The sequence below is a fragment of the Musca autumnalis genome, unplaced genomic scaffold (genome assembly GCF_047663935.1).
Source record: "Musca autumnalis isolate F117 unplaced genomic scaffold, ASM4766393v1 scaffold_5, whole genome shotgun sequence".
NCBI classification, from domain to species: Eukaryota; Metazoa; Arthropoda; class Insecta; order Diptera; family Muscidae; genus Musca; species Musca autumnalis.
The window spans coordinates 97,343,089-97,364,283 of NW_027412088.1; the positions used below are offsets into that span (position 1 = coordinate 97,343,089).

General features: G+C 37.6%; 1 protein-coding gene across 3 annotated transcripts in view; it reads right to left on the reverse strand.

The window, feature by feature from the left end:
- Window positions 1–21,195, reverse strand: part of NKAIN (Sodium/potassium-transporting ATPase subunit beta-1-interacting protein) — a 198,761-nt gene that overhangs the window by 71,171 nt on the left and 106,395 nt on the right. For all 3 annotated transcript variants that reach the window (XR_012408397.1, XM_073955137.1, XM_073955136.1), the window contains exon 3: window positions 5,325–5,462. Coding sequence is in view for 2 of the 3 variants with exons in the window: in XM_073955137.1 (XP_073811238.1) it covers window positions 5,325–5,462 (138 nt within the window). In the remaining variant the exon portion in view is untranslated. The remainder of the gene's footprint in view (window positions 1–5,324; window positions 5,463–21,195) is intronic.

Genomic DNA, 21,195 nt, shown 5'->3' on the forward strand with positions numbered 1-21,195 from the left:
GCATGTATTTCCAGCAAAATGTTCGATGCATCATTTACACCAATGCTTTGGCATGTCATTTTCACCAATGCTTTGGCATGTCATTTTCACCAATGTGTGGGAGGTACCCGAAGGAATTGACCGATATTGTCCATATTCGAACCTCATCATTGTCTGGTAGAAATCTTACGATGTACAAAGTATGGACCAAATCGGGTATTTCCTTCGAGAATTATTTTAAGGAAAAGTTTTTGAACTTTTGTAGAGGAGGTACTCGAGTAGACCGATATATCCCATCTTCGAATTTGATCTAGTTTGGACGAAATATTACGACGGCAAAATTCTGCACCGAATATGTTGATCCGTGCGAGAGTTATCGTGCGCGTTAGCCAGACTGACAGATGGAAGGACATGGCTAAATCGACTCCAAATTGTCTGAAACGGGTTTTGTCCAAACAGACTCAGGGTCTAAAACCATTATTCGATGAGGCTCATTTTGGTCATATGAATAAAATGCCTATGCCTTCTTTAGCCTAAAGGCTGAGGGTGTAAAAAATACTCAAACAAAACTCCTCAGCTGAACTCTGGCAACCCTTCTGAGGATAATATTTTAGACTCCAGTCAAAAATTCGTAGCCAACCAACCAAGTGTATTCAGCATCGAAAACACTTCATCTACCCAACGCTAATTCAGCAACAGTTCTGTCCATTCAGAACAAAGCCGTCCGGCGTTCTGAAGATTGTTAAGAAATCTGGAAATGGAAGTGAAAACACATCACTCCAATCTGATGAACTACTAAACTGTCCTTCAACGAAGTCGTCAAGGACAACCTGATGATTGCCGCAGTTAAGGCCATTAAGAAGGTTGAAGGAGAACCTGCTAAAGCGGGTCTGGCCGTAAACAACGATTACGTTGGCTAGGCCATGTCATAAGAATGAGCGATGTTAAACCCTCATGAAAGACGTATACATACGAGCCGTTCACGCAGAACTGGAAGATCAAGGCTTTGATGGAGCAAAAAAGTGGAAGACGAGATCGGAAAGCGCGGTATTCAATATTGGAGAATAAAGCAACAAATAGAGAGGAATGGATTTTTTTCTTTATTCGGCTTGCAGGACAAAAATGTTATGTAGAGGGCCCCCATATAACAGTACCTCCCTATTTCGGTATTTTGGTACATTTTTTATTGAACTACCCGTAATTACACATTTCAGGCTCTCAATCAAAAATTTTCAGCATAGGTCCATGTTTTAGTATAGCCTCCATATAACGATATCTTCCGATTTTCTATATTTTAAGGATTTTAGCCACAATTTTTAATCGAACTAGTAATAATTGACGTTTGAGAATCCCAATGGTCACAATTTAATATAGCCCCCATATAAAGGGAGGATATATACGTTTTTATACCCTCAGCCTTTAGGCTAAAGAGGGTATTTCACGAATATTGTCAATTATTTCATACTCCATTTCAGAAAAAAAGGATAAATTTTTTTCGCGCTACATCAAAGATTTTTGATAAGTAGGTTAAGAAAAAAATTCCCAGCACGAATCTGGTCGCGAGCCAATTTTTGGTTGTTGCGGACAAAAGATATGGCGCTTTTATTTCGATTTTTTAAGAAAGAAAATATTATAAAAACGCTAATTATTTTAATGAGCACAATTGTTACAAAAAAGTTCTCTCGAAGTGACTTAAGCGAGTAGATTGCATAATACCTGCAAAATGTTACACAGAATTCGCGGAATGTACATAAAACTGATAAATAATTGAATATAAGTCAATTTTTTTCAAAATTAAAGCCCATTTAGTGGTCATAAAATTACATAAAAATTTGTTATGGATCAAAACTTCACGGCGAATCAAATGAGATTACAATCATACAGATTGGTGTTATAGTTTCGATGTTACAGCCAAAAAATAAGCACATATCTTGGTAAAAAAATTTTTTTTTTGTTTGAAAAAATATTTTTTCACATGCATTATGTAGTAGAAAATATTGTAAAAATCTATAGGGATACTTCCTTCATTTTGCTTAAATCTCCCAATAAAACAGACGGATTTTGCTTTATTGACATTCATATTAAAGCTTTCCCATTAGGGAAGGTAATTGGGTTGATGAGGATATATCTCAAAGCTTCTGAAATGGAAATAGAGCTCAAATAACCCATTTTAATTTATATGCATTTTAAAATACGTGTAAATCGCGTAATTATCAAAATCATTTTGTCCGCATGTGATTTTCATGTACAGCAAGACCATATCTATTAAGTTGTATATATTTTTCGAAATATAATTTTGACTCTAAGATGTAGCATCGGCTGCATCTTTGCATTAAAAAACCTATAAAATATCGCTAATTTGCACAAACTGCATACAATTTTTGTCCGCATCCGATTTCAGTGTCCACCATGAAAATCTACATCGAAATATATCTGTTTGAAGGCGATCAATCAAGAACCGTGGATGTAGCATCACACACTATTTTTTGGGATAAAATGAATGTAGCTTCCTTATCAGTGAAGTTTTCAAATCTCTGTATCCGCTAAAACGAAGATGCTGCACTAGTTTTTTCTTTGCAGTGGAAACAATCCGCAGAAAACGCGATAAAATGCGCGATATTTTCAAAAACAATTTTAGGTGATTTTTCTACTTTGGAATTTCTCGTAACTCGCGTTTTAGTAGATGGATTTTCACGAGGAATGATTTATTGGATCCGGAACGTAAAAAACTAAAATGTGCAATAGAGTACGAGGAAATCAAATGACAATTGTAAAAATTAGGCCTGAAAAATATGATTTTTTGAAAAATGTTCGCACAAAATTTCAAATAACTCAGAATCGCGAGTACTACAATCCTATATATGATTTTTTGAATACCCTGTTTGCGGAATGAAATTAGAAGAAAATTTCAAAAAACACTGTAAATCTGGCTTCAAAATGTCAGCATCATTTAATGGTAGAAGCAGTTCAAATTTTGAAAAGTAATACATTAGTGAGATGATCCTTATTTAGTGTGCTTCTACTTTTACTTTGACAGGAAAATCGAGAGAACTGTGGTTTACTCACAAATCGAGAGAAAACTAAAAAAGACATGTTGGCTTCAACCCATTTTTACCCATTTTTTAACATAAACATAGCCACAGCTTCCACGCAAATTATCTTTTAAGGCCAATACTTTTTGCCACGTCCAAAAACATTTCATTTTATCCAAAAATATTTAATTTGTATAATATACAATCACAAGTCTCGTGTTCTAAAAGGGTAAACCTTGGCTTCAGCTATGTTAAATTTTCAAAAATATTGGTGATTTACACTTTGATACGACCAAAAATGTGCCTCATCGAAATAATGGTTTTAGACCCCAAGTATGTTTGTACGATATCCGTTTCAGACAATTTTGAGTAGATCTAGCAATGTCCGTCCGTCTGTCTGTCTGTTTGGCTGGCTGGTGCGCACGATAACTCTCGAACGGATCAATCGATTCGGTTCAAGTTTTGGGTATCGAATTATTTTGTCCAGATTCGATTTAAGTTCGAAGATGGTCCATATAGGTCCACTCCTTCAGGTACCTCCCCCACAAATGTTCATAAATTGTCGCAAAACTTGTGCGCACGATAACTCTTGTAGGGAATAACCGATTTAGTCCATACTTTGCACATCGTGTAATTTCTACCAAACTTAGATGAGGTTTCAATATGGACTCAATCGGTCCACTCCTTCGGGTACCTCCCACACAAAATTTCGGAAAAGTTCAGTTTAGGACCTGCTCACGAATCGCCTTGGTTTTTGTTGTAATATCTTGTATTCACTGTCCCCTATACGAAGGTACAAGTTTCCTCAGGGGCAAGTCCATACTTCCTGAAAAATAGCCTGAAAGTTGAAAAACAAACCCTATGACACCATGTTTATGGGTGGAAGCGCAAGATAATTCTCGAACAGAAATGCCGATTCCGGCCAAGATTTGGCCTTCGTAATATTGTTTCCAAACTTACTTTAAGTTCGTAGATAATCCATATCGGTCCACTCCTTCAGGTAGCTACCCCACAAAAGTTCAAAAATATTCGGAAAAATTGTGCGCACGATAACTCTTGATGGGAATGACAGATTTGGTCCATACTTTACACATTCTCATAATATCTACCAGATATAGATCAGGTTCGAAAATGGACTATATTTGTCCACTTCATCCTGTACCTCCCACACAAAATTTTGGATAAGTTCACTTTAAGACCTGCTATTGAATCACTTTGATTTTTGTTGAAGCAACTTACATTCGCTGCCTCAATTACGATGGTAAAAGTTATTTCATGGGCAAGTCCATACTCCTTGAGAAAACAGCCCGAAGGATGTAAAAACCCCCTATGGCACCCCCATGGTCTATGTCGGTCCATTCCTTTAACTACCTTTTCCGCAAAAATTTTGAACTTTAATCCTAATCAACATTTTTGTCGGTTTATACGACCAAAATTTTGAAACCCCCTAACTACATAATTTTTTTGTGAAAAAGGTGTTTCAATTTGCCCATGCTGAGGGTATATCTCTGTCGGCAAAGCCGACTGATACTTTTTTACTTGTTTGAGCTAATTTAGGCATTTGGAATATTTGTGGTCATAAAGTATTTCCACCTTATTCCATTTTAGTTGTAAATATTTTATGGTGGTATAAAAGGGATACAAAAAGTTTGACCCGGCCGAATTTAATGTTTTAATACCATACACCACCACTATGTAGGGAGGTTGGTTTTAGACCAAAAGTTTGTAACACATTGACATAATGGTCATCGACATATACTTATATATACCAAAATGTATATCTCGACGAGCTGAGTCGATCTGGCTATGTGTGTCCGACGACCACCCATCTTTCCATCTAAATCTCGTAATCACGCTACTGGTCGCAATTTTGATCGGATCGTAACGAAATTGGGAAAATGGGAGGGAGGGTCCCAGAGAGGAAAAAGCCTATCGATTTTGGTGATGGTCAGATAATATTCGAGGATCCGAATGGGTAAAAAACTTATCTGGAGAAAAGTCTACGTTTTATTCTTCAAGTAGGGTATTCCAAAAGCAAAGCCTTCCAATGGAAGAATAGTCGCCAGGGTAACTGATAACTTTAGTATCTATGGGGTAGTGATGTAGCGTATCACATGGTCGACACCGTCCCGACTATAGCCTTTGCTCACTTCTATTACTTGATTTCTTGTGGCACTTTTCAAGATGGATAAATTTTTTTGTAATAAATTTTTGTTTTAGTTATTATTGAGGTAGTTTTTTATTGGTCACACATTCCCATAATAATAATTCTTAAAATAAACAACAAAATAATTAACTTCCATTAATACTCACTGTGATTATATATTTTATTCTAAAATGATATGCTCCATAAAATCCAAATATTATGAATAGAATATGAAAGAAATTAACAAATATTGGCGCCCACATGTATCCGAGAAAATCGAATACTTGGCGTTCGATTATGGTTATCTGTAATGAAAAAAACAAAGGAAAACATTAGAGAAAAACAATTAATAAATGGAAAAACTTTTTTCCAAAACAATAAATAAAAGCTTTCTTCGAAGAAAACAAACAGACTTATCCAAACTACTTAGTGCTTACATTATTTCGTTAAAAATAAAATTATTTAAGGCTAAATGTTTCATTTAATCACCGCCCCACATGTGAGGTTAGGTATCGGGGGGGTCAAAGTAAAATTAATTTCAACAAATTAAACAAGAAAAAAAAACAACTGGATATACCTAATAACAATTGTCTTAACAAGTTCAAATATGCCTATGAAAATACTTTGTTGTTTTGTGTGTGTCGCACCACTTCTATAAAGAAAAATGTATGACCGACCGAGCGAGCGGGTAGTAATTGAGACTAATTGATATAAAGTGGGTGAAGTAATCATTTTGTAGTTTTTGTTTCCATTATTCACCCTCATACCCTACAAGACAATCGTTTTATGTGAAGACGTTCCTTAATTTATTGGAGGGAAAGGGTATTTTGACAAATTAAGACCGGGTCTTTGTGGAGTGTAATAAACAAAAGGGGAAGGAGTTAACTTTGGTACATATGAACCTGAATTTCACTGGGAAATAATGTTGTGCCCTAAATTGACCCAAAGGCGAAATGTTGTAAAACTGCTATCAAATCATAAACCTGATTTCACACTACCTGAGATCACCACAATCCCAGTTGTGTGTACACCATTGGGGCCATGGCCAACTCCCTGCAAAATTGTTACCATCCGCCGCATTTTTTACCCTGTTCATAAATACAAAACTGTAAACCTAAATGACCTAAATTAAAGACAAGGTCAGCCTCACCACCGCTACACGCCTACATAAGTTTTCTATGTTGCACTTCTAAGATGATTGTGTAGCTGATGAAAACTCAAGAAAACTTATTTACACCCGAGATTTAATTGCAAAACACATACGAAATGTGAAAAAGTAATTTTCTAAGAATTTTTTTGTTGTTTTTGTTTTTTATGTTTCTTTGTGAGAGAGAAAACTTTTGTGGGGAGGTGTTGCTGTTAAGGGTCATTTGCGTACAAAATTAAACTAGTTTTACAATAAACGAACATTTCACAAAAGCACAGAAACATATGTACATTTGTATGTATGCAAGTTCCGCAACATCAAATATAACAACACCAACAAAAACAATCAAAAGGAAACTGGGTGGTAAATATAATAAAGTTAGACTGAAATTTTGGAAACTAAACCGGAACACCTTTTTAACAGCGACGACGACGCACACACCATACGGACAAAATTTTTGGCGTAGTCTTAAATTGGGTTACCGTCAAACATACATACTAACATACTTGTATGATGTGTGCTTACATACTAGGGTGGGACGATTTAAACCTCATTTTTCATGATTTTTTCCAAAGCAACTAACAGTGTTTTTGAATAGTTTTTTTTTCATCTGAAAGAGCACATCTTCTACTACCTTTGGAATTTTCGTTGTTTAAAAACATTGCATAGTTTTGTGGTAAATGGCTACAGGCGAACCCCCTTTTTGTAAAAGCATTTTGCGGTGCCAACGATAGCTCGAAAACGAAAGGGCCGATCTTCGTATATTATTGTGAACATTTTAAGAACCTAATAATCTTACCTTCAGGTGAAAAAGAATTAAAAAAAAATATTTGCAAAAATAATGAACTGCCAAAGTCAAAAATTTCGATTTTAACGAAAAATTTAGCGTTATTTGCCCAAAAATTGGACAAAAAAATTAAAAAAATCTGTCTCACTTTAAGACAAGATTTTTATTTATTTAAGAAGCACACCAAACTACATGAAGATCGGAGCATTCGTTTCGAGCTATCGTTGGTACCGACCTCTACACACAAAACACCACCGGTTTTTTACTTTGAACGGCCATATCTCAGCCAATTTTGCTGCGATCGACTTGACACTTCTTGCGACAGACTCTATTCTACCTGTTCTTCAAAATAAGCCAATATTTTTGAAAATGATAAGTTGAAGTAACCCCTTAATAGGCGCTCACGGTGCTCTTGAAGTAACTTTAAATGGAAGGTGCTTACATCTGGGAAGTTTTTGCGGATTTTGAAAAATCAAAAAACAAAAAATCGCCGGAGCGCTTTTTAAATAAATCGCGATCCAAGTTGGCATTTTTAGAGGTTTTTTAGGTTTTCACGATTTTGCTTGGAAACCACAAGTCCTATCGGAATAACACTAAAAAAAGGTTGTTGGTTTGAAAATTCTCTACAAGATTGATTTCGTAGATTTGACTGTTTTAGAGATATAGGAGTTCAAATTGGGACATTGCACTGACGGTATCGTCTCCTTATAAAACAGTATCATGACAACAATTTCCCAACATAAACTTATCTATCTCAACACTGGTACAACCTAGGAAAAAGATACGAAAGCCAACCTTGTAGAGAATTTTCACAGCTACAACATTTCCGATAAGACATGCGGTTTTCAACCAAAATCCTGAAGATGTGAGAAAAAAATCTGAATGATTGATCTGAACTTATACATACGAGTATATCTCAAAAAAGGTAAAACCTACGAAAATATTATGCAGGTCAATCTTGTACAGAATTTTCACTGATACAACATTTTCTTTAGTTTTATTCCGATAGGACTTGCGGTTTCCAAGCAAAATCGTGAAAACCTAAAAAATCCTAAAAATGTCAACTTTTGTTTTTTGATTTTTGTCATCTATGAAAATTTTAGTTTCAGAATCCGCAAAAACTTTCCAGGTGTAAGCACCTTCCTTTTAAAGTTGCTTCAAGAGCACCGTGCGCTTTGAGTTTCTATTTTGGCCTATAACAGCAAAGCTATTGAGATTTTCGATCCAATACTAAAACAAAAATTGTAGTCAAGGCAATTGTTAAGAACTTTTTCGAACATCGCAGAAGCATTGGAACGCTCCTTTAGGCAGGTTTGGCCTTATGAAAATGGAAATTTTGGAGAAAATATTTCTAAATTTCCAAAATTTACGCTTTTACGAGGCAAAAACAGCCTGGAGGAGCATTCCAATACTTTTGAGATTCACTAGAAATTTCTTAACTTGGCTGCAATTTGTGTCTTAGTATTGGATCGAAAATATCAAAGAATTGGAGGCTATAGGCCAAGATACAAAAAAAACAACGTGACAAAAAGTGGTGAATTATCTACATTTTCGACTTTTTTTATCATGAAAACGACACTTGGGAGTATAAAACATTCCAACTGAAATTTGGCGTTACAGGTCCACGCCCTCATGTGACCCCCATAGCACGGTACCTCCCGGTATTTTGACGGTTTAGGCCTCAATATCCCACCGAAATAGCTGAAATTTGGTATTCAGTCTTCATTGAGGGAATTAAACTGTCCACCTGAATTTTGGAGGTATAGGACCACGTCTTCATATAGCCCCCATAGAACGGTAACTCCCGATTTTCGGTACTTTGAAGGTTGAGTACTCAATGTCCCACCGAAATGGCTGTAATTTGGTATTCAGTCTTCGTTAGGCGAATAAATCTTTCCACCTGAAATTTGGCGGTATAGGTTCACGTCTTCATATAGCCCCCCATAGAGTGGTGCCTTCCGATTTTCGGTACTTTGAAGGTTGAGGTCTCAATATCCCACCGAAACGGCTGAAACTTGGTATTCAGGCATCATAAAGGGTATAAAACTTTCCACCTGAAATTTGAAGGTATAGGTCCACGCTTTTATATATTTTATATATTTTAAAGGTTTTGACCTCAATATCCCACCGAAATGGCTTAAATTTGGTATTCAGGCATCGTTGTGGGTAAAATAAAATTGTACCCGAAATTGGTCGGTATAGGACCACGTCATCATATAGCCCCCACAGAACGGTACCCCCGATGTTCGTTATTTTGAAGGTTGTGCGCTCAATATCCTACCGAAACGACTGAAATAATTTCAGCATGAGCCAGGCTGGGATTCGAACCTGGGTCTGCGACAACTGAGTGTCAAGGTTGCCGGCGTCTTAGTGTTCTGAGCCACCATCACCTTGTCAAAACTTTAGTAGACAATAATAGATTATCAAAAATCTTCTGATATAGGAGAGCAATACTAATGACGTAGGAATAAAACTTACCATAGTATTTGTGAACATTGAAAAATGGGATTACCAAGCAGGACTATAGGAAAAGTTTGGAGTTTCAATTAACTGACATAATTTCGCATATGCATTTATCTAATGAAGTGCGATATATATACACTAGTTCCCAAGCTTTGCCTTCGTCTGCCACAAAAACAACATTCAATACGCCTGAAGATCGGCTTAACCACCCGTGAAACGTAGCGTAATGGTTGAATGTGTGGGACTTCGGTAGACTCCTAATTTTTCAATGTATATAATAGGTCTAATAAGCTCAACTCGAAAGAGAATTAATAAAATATCACTATAAATGACCTTCGCCTTAATAAGACAAAAATAAAAATAAAAAAAAGAATTTTCTTCCTTCCATACAAATCGCCCCACCCTATTACATACATATATGACAACTTTGGCTGGCCTGGCATAGTTTGCCAGAACACAAACAACATATTGCAACAAAACATGGCCAAAACTAGTAGCGGTGATGGTGGTGGTAGTTAGTTGTAGTCAGCAGCACTTCAATTTATATGAACTTGTAAGTAGTTCAGTAATTTCCGCTCGCACAATATTGCATTGGCGACGACAACAACACCAACAACAGCAGCAACATATCCTTACATTCCCTTTTGGGGGCAATAGAAGAGGCCCCTTAAAATTTTGTTTGTTTGCAACTTCATGGCACGTTGTACTCTATTTTCCCTCCATTTCGACTGCCTGGCTGGCTGGCATACATTGTCCTGATGATGATGATGGTGGATGGATGGTGGTGCTGCTGCATGGCCAAAGGTGCTTTAAATGTTACGTTAGATTTTTGTTGTTGAAATTCGTGTTTTTTCGTAGTTCTTCTTTTTCGTCATGATATTTTTCACTTGCAATTTTTTGGCCATTTGCCTAAAGTGCTGCTACTTCACAGAAGTAGGAGAAGAAGTATGACAAAAGGCCAAAAAAGACTGAATTTACATACATATACCCAAAAAATATATGGCTAATGGCAGAATACCACTGCAAAGTAGTTGAGTAGATGACGTTGCAACAGTTTTTGGGAGAACAAACTATATTTAGTTTGAAATACATTTGAATACTTTTTGAATTCAGGACGCATAAACCACCTAGAGGGGATCTTCAAAGCCTACAAAACCTAGGGTTTTTTTTTGAAAAAAGTAATATCTTGTTCAAACGTAGATCAAGTTCGATGGAAGGCCGGTACCTCTTCCACAAAAGTTCGAAATATTTTCCTAAAGTAATGCGCCCGATGACTCTCAAACAAATTAACTGATTTGTTTCTGGTAATATTTTTTCCATCCATACAAGAACAGATTAGAACATGGACTATAAGGGTTCGCTCCATCAGGTATCTCCCACACAACTTTTCAAAATTGTTGGCATAATTGCAGTTTGGGGACTCTTGTGCGATTGGCATGAAATATTTTGTAGCAGCTCCTTTCACAACGGTACAATTTTTTCGGTGGCAAGTCCACACTTCCTGTGAAAATTTCCCATAGCAAGGAAACCTACGAATTAAGTATCCGATTTTGTCGAAACTTTGAACATCGTAAAATTTCTTCCAAACGTACATCAAGTTCCAAGAAGGTCTATTGAAAAGAAGGTATTTCGGAAAACATCTTCGGGTACCTCCCTCATAAAAGTTCGAAATTTTTACTTAAGTGCAGTTTAAGAGCTGTTCAAGAATCGTTTGTATATTTTTACCGAAAATACTTCTTATGGTCCTATTTGCAATGACATAATCATGCTTCCTGACATAATGGTCCATAAGCTCTAAGAAAATCTACGTTGATCAACTAAAGTGCCCGATGGTCACGATAACTATCGAAAGGAGACATTGGTCAAACCTTTGATTAATATGTTTTCACACTTAAATCAGGTTCGACTCAAGCACCGTTTTGAAATGTTTATAACAGGTAGCCCTCGCAGCTCATTTTTCGACAGTAAACATTTTATCGGGCGTAAGTCCATACTGACTGGGATAAGTTCTATAAATCTGTGAAGCCCTTTGGGCCATCAACTATGGCTCGTAAAGGGAGTCCTCGATTTGATCTATTTTTGCAATAATAACCGTTCTTTCAAACTTACATTCGAAGATGGATTATTTCGGTCCACGTCTTACGGTACCTTCCCGACAAAAGTTCAAACAATTAGACTTAGGAACTGATTGATAGGAACTGATTGATTAAAAAGATTCTCTAAGGATTATCACAATGGGCAGAAAGGCCTTACATAATACTGACTGAATAAAAATACCTGCTGCAGACAGTCTGAATACCGATAGAATCACTTCATCATTGTATTCTGGGGGAGACCTTGGCTCCAAATCTGACTGCAACAGCAAAATCAATATGTACCACCTTTGCAAAACTAACTACAAAAAGGAAGCAGTGTCAGGGGCTCAACGACGGAAGTTCCAGAAGGAACAGGCGAGGCTAAATAGAAAACTGCATGATGTTTCTAAGAAGATCATTTATACTTCCTCCACTTTCTCGGAAACGGCAAAGAGGAGAAGATCTCCTGCAGAACAGAACACTGCTAAACCATCATAGAAGAAAAAGCGCTTCTCACCTCCAAATGTCCAACGTAAACTTCGTCAAGACCCATGCAGGGGAGACTATCCGAAGGGGACACAACGTGAGCTTGGGCATAAAGAGTGAGAGCTCGACCACCGAATCTTCTGGGATGTCAAGGGACTCTGAAAGGAAATTCCGGAATTTCCAAAAGGGGAAGATGGCCGCGGAGACAGAAACGGAGCCGCCATATACTTACGCCAAGCTAGCCAAAAAACATTAAAGGGCGAACTGTGTTGTGCGCTAATCGACATTAGTAGGTGTTCTGTTACCCAAATATTATCAGGAAGTCATCGAGAAAATAGTCAACGACAAACTATTGGAACACTACTTTCAAGGGCGTGGACCGATAAAAGTAATCAGCAGTGTTCGTATGTTTTTCATCATGGGAACGGCAATATATCCCGGAATACCTGGCCTGAGTTCTTTTGGTCCGTCCGGGAAAGATCTGTTATGCTGTGGATCTGTTTTGTTTGCCAGATCCACATCTACCACATGTCAACATTGGTGAGATGTAATGGATGAAAGCAAGAGGGTACTTCCGAGGCTGCTGTGGTCTTAGCCACAACCAGGACTACTGATATACTAGTTTTGTTGCTGCTTGCTGCTCCAGAACATATCTCTACGAGTCTTCAACTTCGTCGTCGGTCTCCACAACAACAACAACAAACGCAGCATCTAACGTGTTGTTGTTCAGCGCCCCGGAAATGCATCGTTCCTGTAGTTCAACTGCAACGGTTTCAGCAAGAAACAAATCTCACCATCACTGTAGCCTGAACTATGGCGATGGTGCCTAACGGTTTACAGAAGAATCGTACAAGAAGCGAAGGAAGATAACTTGCTTTTTTATACACGAGATTTCCCAGTACAGACCTATCTCCCTTGTACTTGACTATAGTGGAATGTATGGGGGAAGCAGTAAAGTTTTTGGAGGGCAATAACCGTCTGGTTATAGGGGAATTAAACTTCTATCATGAGCTTGGCATTCCATAGGCGTACAGCGTTGGGCGAGCAAATATATTGCTCCATATTTTGCACGGTGAACGAAGACGCTCCTACGAGGATAAGAGGAAATTGGCAAAGCTCGCCACTCGCACTGGAAAACATAATATCGCTGTAAACAGGATCACAACGAACAGCATCGGTATACATTTCCGAAGGTTTTTCGAAAAAGCCCTAAAACGTACTTAGGCACAAATGTTACATTTTTGTGGGGAAGGTTCCCTAAGAAGAAAATCGAAATGGGCCATTTTAGAAGTTAAACTAAATGTGGACAAAATATTAGAAGATCCAAAGTTTGGACCAATTGAGTTGCCCTGTTCAAGGGATATCGTGCATACCATTTTAGTGAAATTTTATAAATATTGGGGGGAAGTACCGGAAGTTGTGGACCGGTATTGCCCATCTTCGAACTGAAACTAAGTTTAGACAAAATATGACAGGATCAGTTCGGGAGTTATCGTGCTCTCCAACCACTACATATGGTGCTATAGGGGAATTTTACACCTTTCGGGCGGTTTTCTCAAGAAGTATGGACTTGTCTCTGACAAGACTTTTACCGTGGTAATTCAAATCAAAGTGATTCGAGAGCAGATCTTAAAATGAACTTATCCTAAATTTTGTGTCGGAGGTACCAAAAAGAGTGCACAAATATATTCCATATTCGAACCTAATCTATATCTGTTAGATTTATTAGGATGTATAAGGTATGGACCAAATCGGTCACTTCCTTCAAGAGTTCGAGAGTTATCTTGCGCTCCAACCATAGGAATTTTTTGCAACTTCCAGGCTAATTTGTCAGAAAGTATGGACTTGCCCCTGATGAAACTTGTTGTACCGTCGTATGGGGGACAGTGAATTCCAGTTGTTACAACAAAAATCAGAGTGATTCTAGGGCTGGTCCTAAACTGAACTTTTACGAAATTTTGTGTGGGAGGTACCCGAAGGTGTGGACCGATATAACCCATCTTTGAACTTAGACTAAGTTTGGACAAAATATTACGAAAGCCAAATTTTGGACTGAATCGGTTGATCCGTTCGAGAGTTATCGTGCGCTCCAGCCAACCAGACAGACAGACGGACGGACATGGCTAAATCAACTCCAAATTGTCTGAACACACATTTCGTCCAATGAATCACATTTCGCCCGTATGAAAGTGTATATCGTTAGCACAAATGCTGAGGGTATAAATATTTCCTTTATAACACTGTGAACCTAAATTTTGGGGCAGAGATAATTCCTTTTGGGGATGAAAGTCCTTGGAGAGTATATTAAGAATCCTGAAGGAATGTCAAAAATGACCATGAAAACACGACAAAATCGATTAGTTGTCAATGAGAGTCGTACATAAAATTTTCTGAGCGACATTTTTGCAGAACATTTCAAAACTGAAAAACGTCATCTTGTGGTACTTTTTTAGCGGTTCCTAAAGTAGGGGACGAAAGGACAATAAAGGAAGCGAGTTAGAAGGTCGAAATGCTCTAGGATAATAATCCTCATTTCGATTTGACTGAAGACATGCCATCTCATAAATAATCTAAAACAATAGTTAACAAAGATAGTACGCTAATTTCTGATGCCTTACAGGGTCTTCAGCAGAAACTTCATCACGTCATAAATCGGAAGTTCGACTCACGGCGGATCTGTCCTTCGGTGTTCTTAATATACTCACCAAGGGGTTTTATCCCCAAAAGGAATTATCCCTATGTTTTGTCAGTAACAATAGAAAGTGAAGTGTGTAATATTATTCCCAAAAATTGACGAAATAATTTTGGATGAAAAAAAACTGTTTACAACAATATCTCAATGACATACGAAATGTAAACAAGACACATTTGTCGGCCATTTTGGATTCTAAATAAATAGGGCTGAAAAATCCACGATAGTATAGATTTTATCAATGTTTTGAAACGGAAATATAGAAAAAATCGAATGGGGCCGATATCGATCATTTTGCCAGCTCTAATTCTGATGACCTACTCTCCCAAGCAGCAGTTTCCCAATTGCCCAAAATCAGCACACGACAGTATTACACGCCATATACACACATATCAATCGAAGACTGAAACAGAACAGGCCGTGTAACGAACGAACAGTCATGGTGGCTCTTGACCTATCGAAGGCTTGGGTACCTTCAACCATGCCAAACCGTTCGCGGGCATAGAGGAAACTTCGATATTTTGTATAATCTAATGTATAACATATAGTTTCGAAGCCAGTCGTTTGTGGAATTTAGAAATAAGAAGTCGAAGACCCGAAGAGTGAAACATGGAGTTCCCCAAGGCGTGTTTACTTATTAAGATCGGATCGAGATGAAATAGCATTTATTACGGGGTCCAAGCTTCCGGAGATATGGACCTCTAAAGTTCAGAAAATTACCTTGTTTATAATAATAAGGCCGTTCACTTATTACATTAAAGACAAGTTTTTTTTCGTGCCGAAATTTGCACCTGCCCATTAGAGGAAGTCTTAAATCCCCGGCCAAGCGACTCTTTGAGAATTTTTAAGGTACATACTTAATTTGTAATCGATTATTCCCAAAAGTGTCGACGTCCACCACCTTCCATTTGGAAAAATCCTACCTTCAAAACCTAGCATAATTCAAACTTATCCTTTTGGGCCAAAAAAGGTCAGAATTTGCCACCAAGTATACATTGTTTCACACACACACATGCTTGGAAACAACAAAGAGTTCATATACAACACCCCAAAAAAGATGCAGCAGCAACAGAAACATCTATAAGCAACAACAGCAACAAGAATGGAAATTGAAAAGAGTAGCCACAACTTTACACATCACCAGCAAGAGCAACAGAACAGTCAGCACCAGCAATGGATGGAGGGGAAACTGCCGGCAACAAAATAAAACAAGTTGTGAACTTTTAGCATAGTTTTTAACTTGACAACAACAGCAGCAACAACAACGTCCAACTATGACAATCAGAACAGAAAACATCAGAAACAGCAAATTGTTTCTATGTTACAATAACAACAACAATAACACCAGCTAACAGCAAAAACAATAGAAACCTCAGGCGAGAATACCGACTACAACAACCGAATGACGACAATACAATTGCAGCATCAACTTTATACCGTGGCGACCCATATGAGATATGTTGTTTGCGGCTAAAGCTGCCAATGTTGTTGCTGCTGATGTTCGTTCCATGCCTAGGCTGGCGGCTGTAGTCTATCCGCTACTGCTTTTAAATTAAATGATTCTTTAATTGAGCATTGGATGGATGGATGGGAGGAGGAGGCAAGATAATAAAGGCAAGATTTAATGAAATTTTCACTAATAAAAACAAAAAACTTTACTATAATAAACGAGATGTGGATAGAAGACAACGTAGGTTGTTGGCTCATAATTTCACTTAATTTGCCGCTTATGGTTATGGAGAGTAACGAAAAGAGGTTTAGTATGGATAATAGAACCAGTTAGAAACCTAGAAAAGTTCTGTTTACGGAAATTCTGCTTTCACACTAAGAACCTTTTAGAATCTTTTTGTAAAAAATGAAAACTTGAGTTGGAAACCATTTTTTTAACCCTCACTATCTATAATCAAATATAAAAATGTAAGTACATAATACATACATATTTATGTACATATGTACATGCAGTCAATGTTTGCGTATATATGAGGAATGTACAAAATGTAGTTTAATTATGTTAAACATACCACGTTTTAAACTACCGCAACGTGTTTGAATTAGTCGAGTATTGCCACAAAATGAACTGATGAACATACAGAGAGATCAACGCAAAAGAACATTGTGTGGCTTGAATATACAGTTGGACAACTAAATTTTTGCAAAGGATGCAATGTTTTTATAAATCGATTTTCCAGCACGATAAATTAGTTTGCCCACAGCTAAATAAATTGTGGGTAGTTACTATAAACAGTGGGCCTAATTATGCAGACCCACTGACAGATTTACTCGGCACATTCTACACCAACAAATTAACTCTTAGGTTGCTTCTTTTTTGTTTATGATTTGAAAAATATATTTTTCCAATTTTATATATACTTAAGCCCACCATATGAATAATCAAAAATATTTTTTTTTACATTTTGTTTGAAAAAGTGGTTTTTTGACACTATGCCATATGGCTTGGAATGAATTAAAAAAAAAACCAAAATTAGGACTTCATATAGAAAAACAGTAGTTCTTTATATAGAAGAGCAGAAGATCTTCTTAGAGAAGAGCTGGACGTCTTCTCATAGAAGGGCAGAACGTCTTCTTATAGAAAATCCGAAGTTATTTATATAGACGAGAAGAAGGTCTTCCTATACTACAGTAGGAGGTCTGCTCATAAAAAGGCAGGAGGTCTTCTCATAGAAGAGCAGGACGTCTTTTCATAGGAGGGCAGGAGGTCTTCTTAGAGAAAACAGGAGACATTCTTATACAAGAGCAGGAGGTTGTCTAATAGAAGAGCAGGAGACCTTCTAATGGAAAAGCAAAGGGTGTTCTCGTTGAAGACCAGGAGGATGTCATGAAGGATTTATAAAAGATCTGGAGTTCTTCTTCTTTTAGAAGATTTGGGTGTTTTCTCATAGAAGAGCCGGAGGTCTTCTAATAGAATGTCCGCAGGTATTCTTTTAGAACATTGAAAGGTTCTTATAGAAGACCTAGAGTCTTCTTATAGAAGATCTGAGACCTTCTTATAGATGACCTGGAGGTCTTCTTATAGAAGACCTCGAGGACTTCTTATAGAAGATCCGGAGGTCTTCTTATAGAAGATCCGGAGACCCAGAGGACTTCTTATAGAAGACCCAGAGGTATTCTTATAGAAGACCCAGAGATCTTCTTATAGAAAACCTGGAGGTCTTCTTATAGAACACCTGGAGGTCTTCTTATAGAACACCTGGAGGTCTTTTTATAGAAGACCCAGAGGTCTTCTTATAGAAGACCCAGAGGTCTTCTTATAGAAGACCCAGAGGTCTTCTTATAGAAGACACAGAGGTCTTCTTATAGAAGACACAGAGGTCTTCTTATAGAAGACCCAGAGGTCTTCTTGTAGAAGACCCAGAGGTCTTCTTATAGATAACCTGGTGGTCTTCTTATAAAACAACTGGAGGTTATGCTAACAAGGGAATACACACTTTCATACGGGCAAAATGTGCCTTATCGAAATAATGGTTTTATACCCCAAGTATGTTTGGACGAAATCCGTTTCAGACAATTTGGAGTCGATTTAGCAGTGTCCGTCCGTCTGTCTGTCTGGCTGGTGCACACGATAATTCCCGAAGGGATGAACCGATTTGGTCCAAAACTTGGCTTTCGTAATATTTTATGCAACCTTAGTATAAGTTCAAAGATAAGTTATACCGGTCGGCACCTTTCGGTACCTCCCCCACAAAAATTCGAAAATGTTCGGAAAATTTGTGCGCACGATAACTCTTGAAGGGAGTAACCGATTTGGTCCACACTTTGCACATAGTGAAATTTTTACCAGACTTGATGAGATTCTAGTATGGACTCAATCGGTCCACTCCTTCGGGTACCTCCCACAGAAAATTCCGGAAAAGTTCAGTTTAGGGCCTGCTTTCGAATCTCTTTGATTTGTGTTGTAACAAATTGTATTCACTGCCCCCCATACGACGGTATAAGTTTCATCAGGGGCAAGTCCATACTTCCTGAGAAAATAGTCCATACTTCCTGAGAGAACTCCTATGACACCGTGTGTAGTGGTTGGAGCGCAAGATAACTCCCGAACGGATCAACCGATTTGGTCCAAAATTTGGCCTACGTAATATTTTGTCCAAACATAGTTTAAGTTCGAAGATAATCCATATCTGTCCGCTCCTTTAGGTACCCCCTTTACAAAAGTTCAAAAATGTTCGGAAAAATTGTGGCCACGATTTGTTCCACGAATTGTTCCACGATTTTACACATCCTAACATATCTACCAGATATATGTAGATCAGGTTCGAAAAGGACTATATTTGTCCACTCCTTCGGGTACCTATCACACAAAATTTCGGATAAGTTCACTTTAAGACCTGTTCTCGGATCACTTTGAGTTTTGTTGAAGTAACTTGCATTCGCTGCCTCAATTAGGACGGTGAAAGTTTTTTCAGGGCAAGTCCTTACTTTTTGAGAAAACAGTCCAAATGGTTTAAAACCCCCCTATGGCACTATATGTAGTGGCTGGAGAGCACGATATCTCTCGAACTGATCAACCGATTTGGTTCAAAATTTGGCCTTCGTCATATTTTGTCCAAACATAGTTTCAGTTCGAAGTTGGGGAATGAATACCCCTATATTTACAAAAATGTCACTAAAATGATATGTACGATATCTCCTGAACGGGGCAACCAATTTGGTCCAAACTTCGGGTCTCCTAATATTTTGTCCAAATTTAATTTCTAAAATGGACCATATCGGTCCTCTCCTTAGGGTACATCCCCCACAAAATTTCAACATTAGTGTCTAAGTGCAGTTTAGGTCCTGTTCGAAGATCCTTTGGAAATGTGTACCGTTGCTGTTCGTTGTGGTCCTGTTTACAGCGATATTATGTTTTCCGTGGACAAGTCCATGCTTCCTGACATACGGTTCCAAATTTATACGATGACCCACTGAAATGACTAATGGGAGCGATATCTATCGAACTTTAATCCTAATCCATATTTTTGTCGGCAAGTTCAAATGTCCAAAAAATGACCCTAAATGCATTCGATCTGACCGTAGATGAACGTTTCAATTGACATTGGCTGAGGGTATATCTCTGTCGGCAAAGCCGACTAATACTTTTTCACTTGTTGTTAATAAAATACAATGCCGCTAACTTGAAGAGAACCCCCTACCAATTTTTTTCAACTTCCATTTTTTCCGATTTATTCAAGACATGAATTGTTGACGTTTTTTTATAATTTATTTCATGCGTTTGGAGTAAACTTAGTCATTCACTTGTATTCTAATCCGATTTATATAAGAATTATACAACGCATTCAATATAAGTATATCCCCCCTGGTTAAGAATACACCCGTATATCCTGCTTCGGCAAGGATTATTTGTATAATCAAATGTAATGCCTAAAAAGGCTTGCATTATTCCTTCAACAAAATAATTTTTGGAAGCGTGCTGTCTACTAGAGTCGCAGATTTACGCATAAGCCATTCCCATACATTTTGGGGAATACATATTTAGCACTGTAGATTATGGCGGCCCCCATCAGGACATCCGCATTTCTTCTGAAAAATTTAAATTTTTACTACTCGAGTGTATAAAAGTCTATAATATCATGATGAAACTTCCACTTCGGACATCCAAAAATGCTTCTCTCTACTGGAAATACCTGTTGTAGAACTGCTTTGTAATTTGCCGTGCACATTTAGGGGGAAAGACATTGACGCCCAAGTCCTTCATAATTAGTAATGCGTTCCAACACCATAAAAACACCTTCATCGCTGCAGAAACAATTAAGAAGATGGCATTCCATTCAATAAACGCGAAAACCATAGTTATATAGTTATGCAATTGTTTACTTGATGAGTAGAGTCCTTTATAATTATGAAGGACTTGGGCGTCAATTTATTTCACCCTAAATGCGCACGACAAATTACAAAGGAGTTCTAAAACAAGCATTTCCAGTAGCATTTTCGGATGTCCGGAGTGGAATTTTCATCGAGATATTATAAACTTTTATACACTTTGAGTAGTCAAAACTTAAATTTTTCAGAAGAAATGCGAATGTCCTGATGGAGCCGCCGCAATCTACAGTAGTAATTATTCTCCAAAATTTATGGGAATGGCTTGTGCATAAAATGTACGAGTCTAGTAAACCGTACGCTTCCAAAAACGATCTTGTTGAAGAAATAAGGCAAGCCTTGTTAGGCATTACACTTGATTATAAAAAGAATCCTTGCCAAAGCAGGATATACGGTTGTATTCTTAACCAGGAGGGATATACTTGTATTGAATATTACTGAAAGTTCTTCGTTTTCTGTATAGAATGAATATTCATCGATATTCTTTTACAATCTTTATGTATATCCAAGATTAAAAGGGGGGTTCTATTCAAATGAGCCACATTTTTTACTT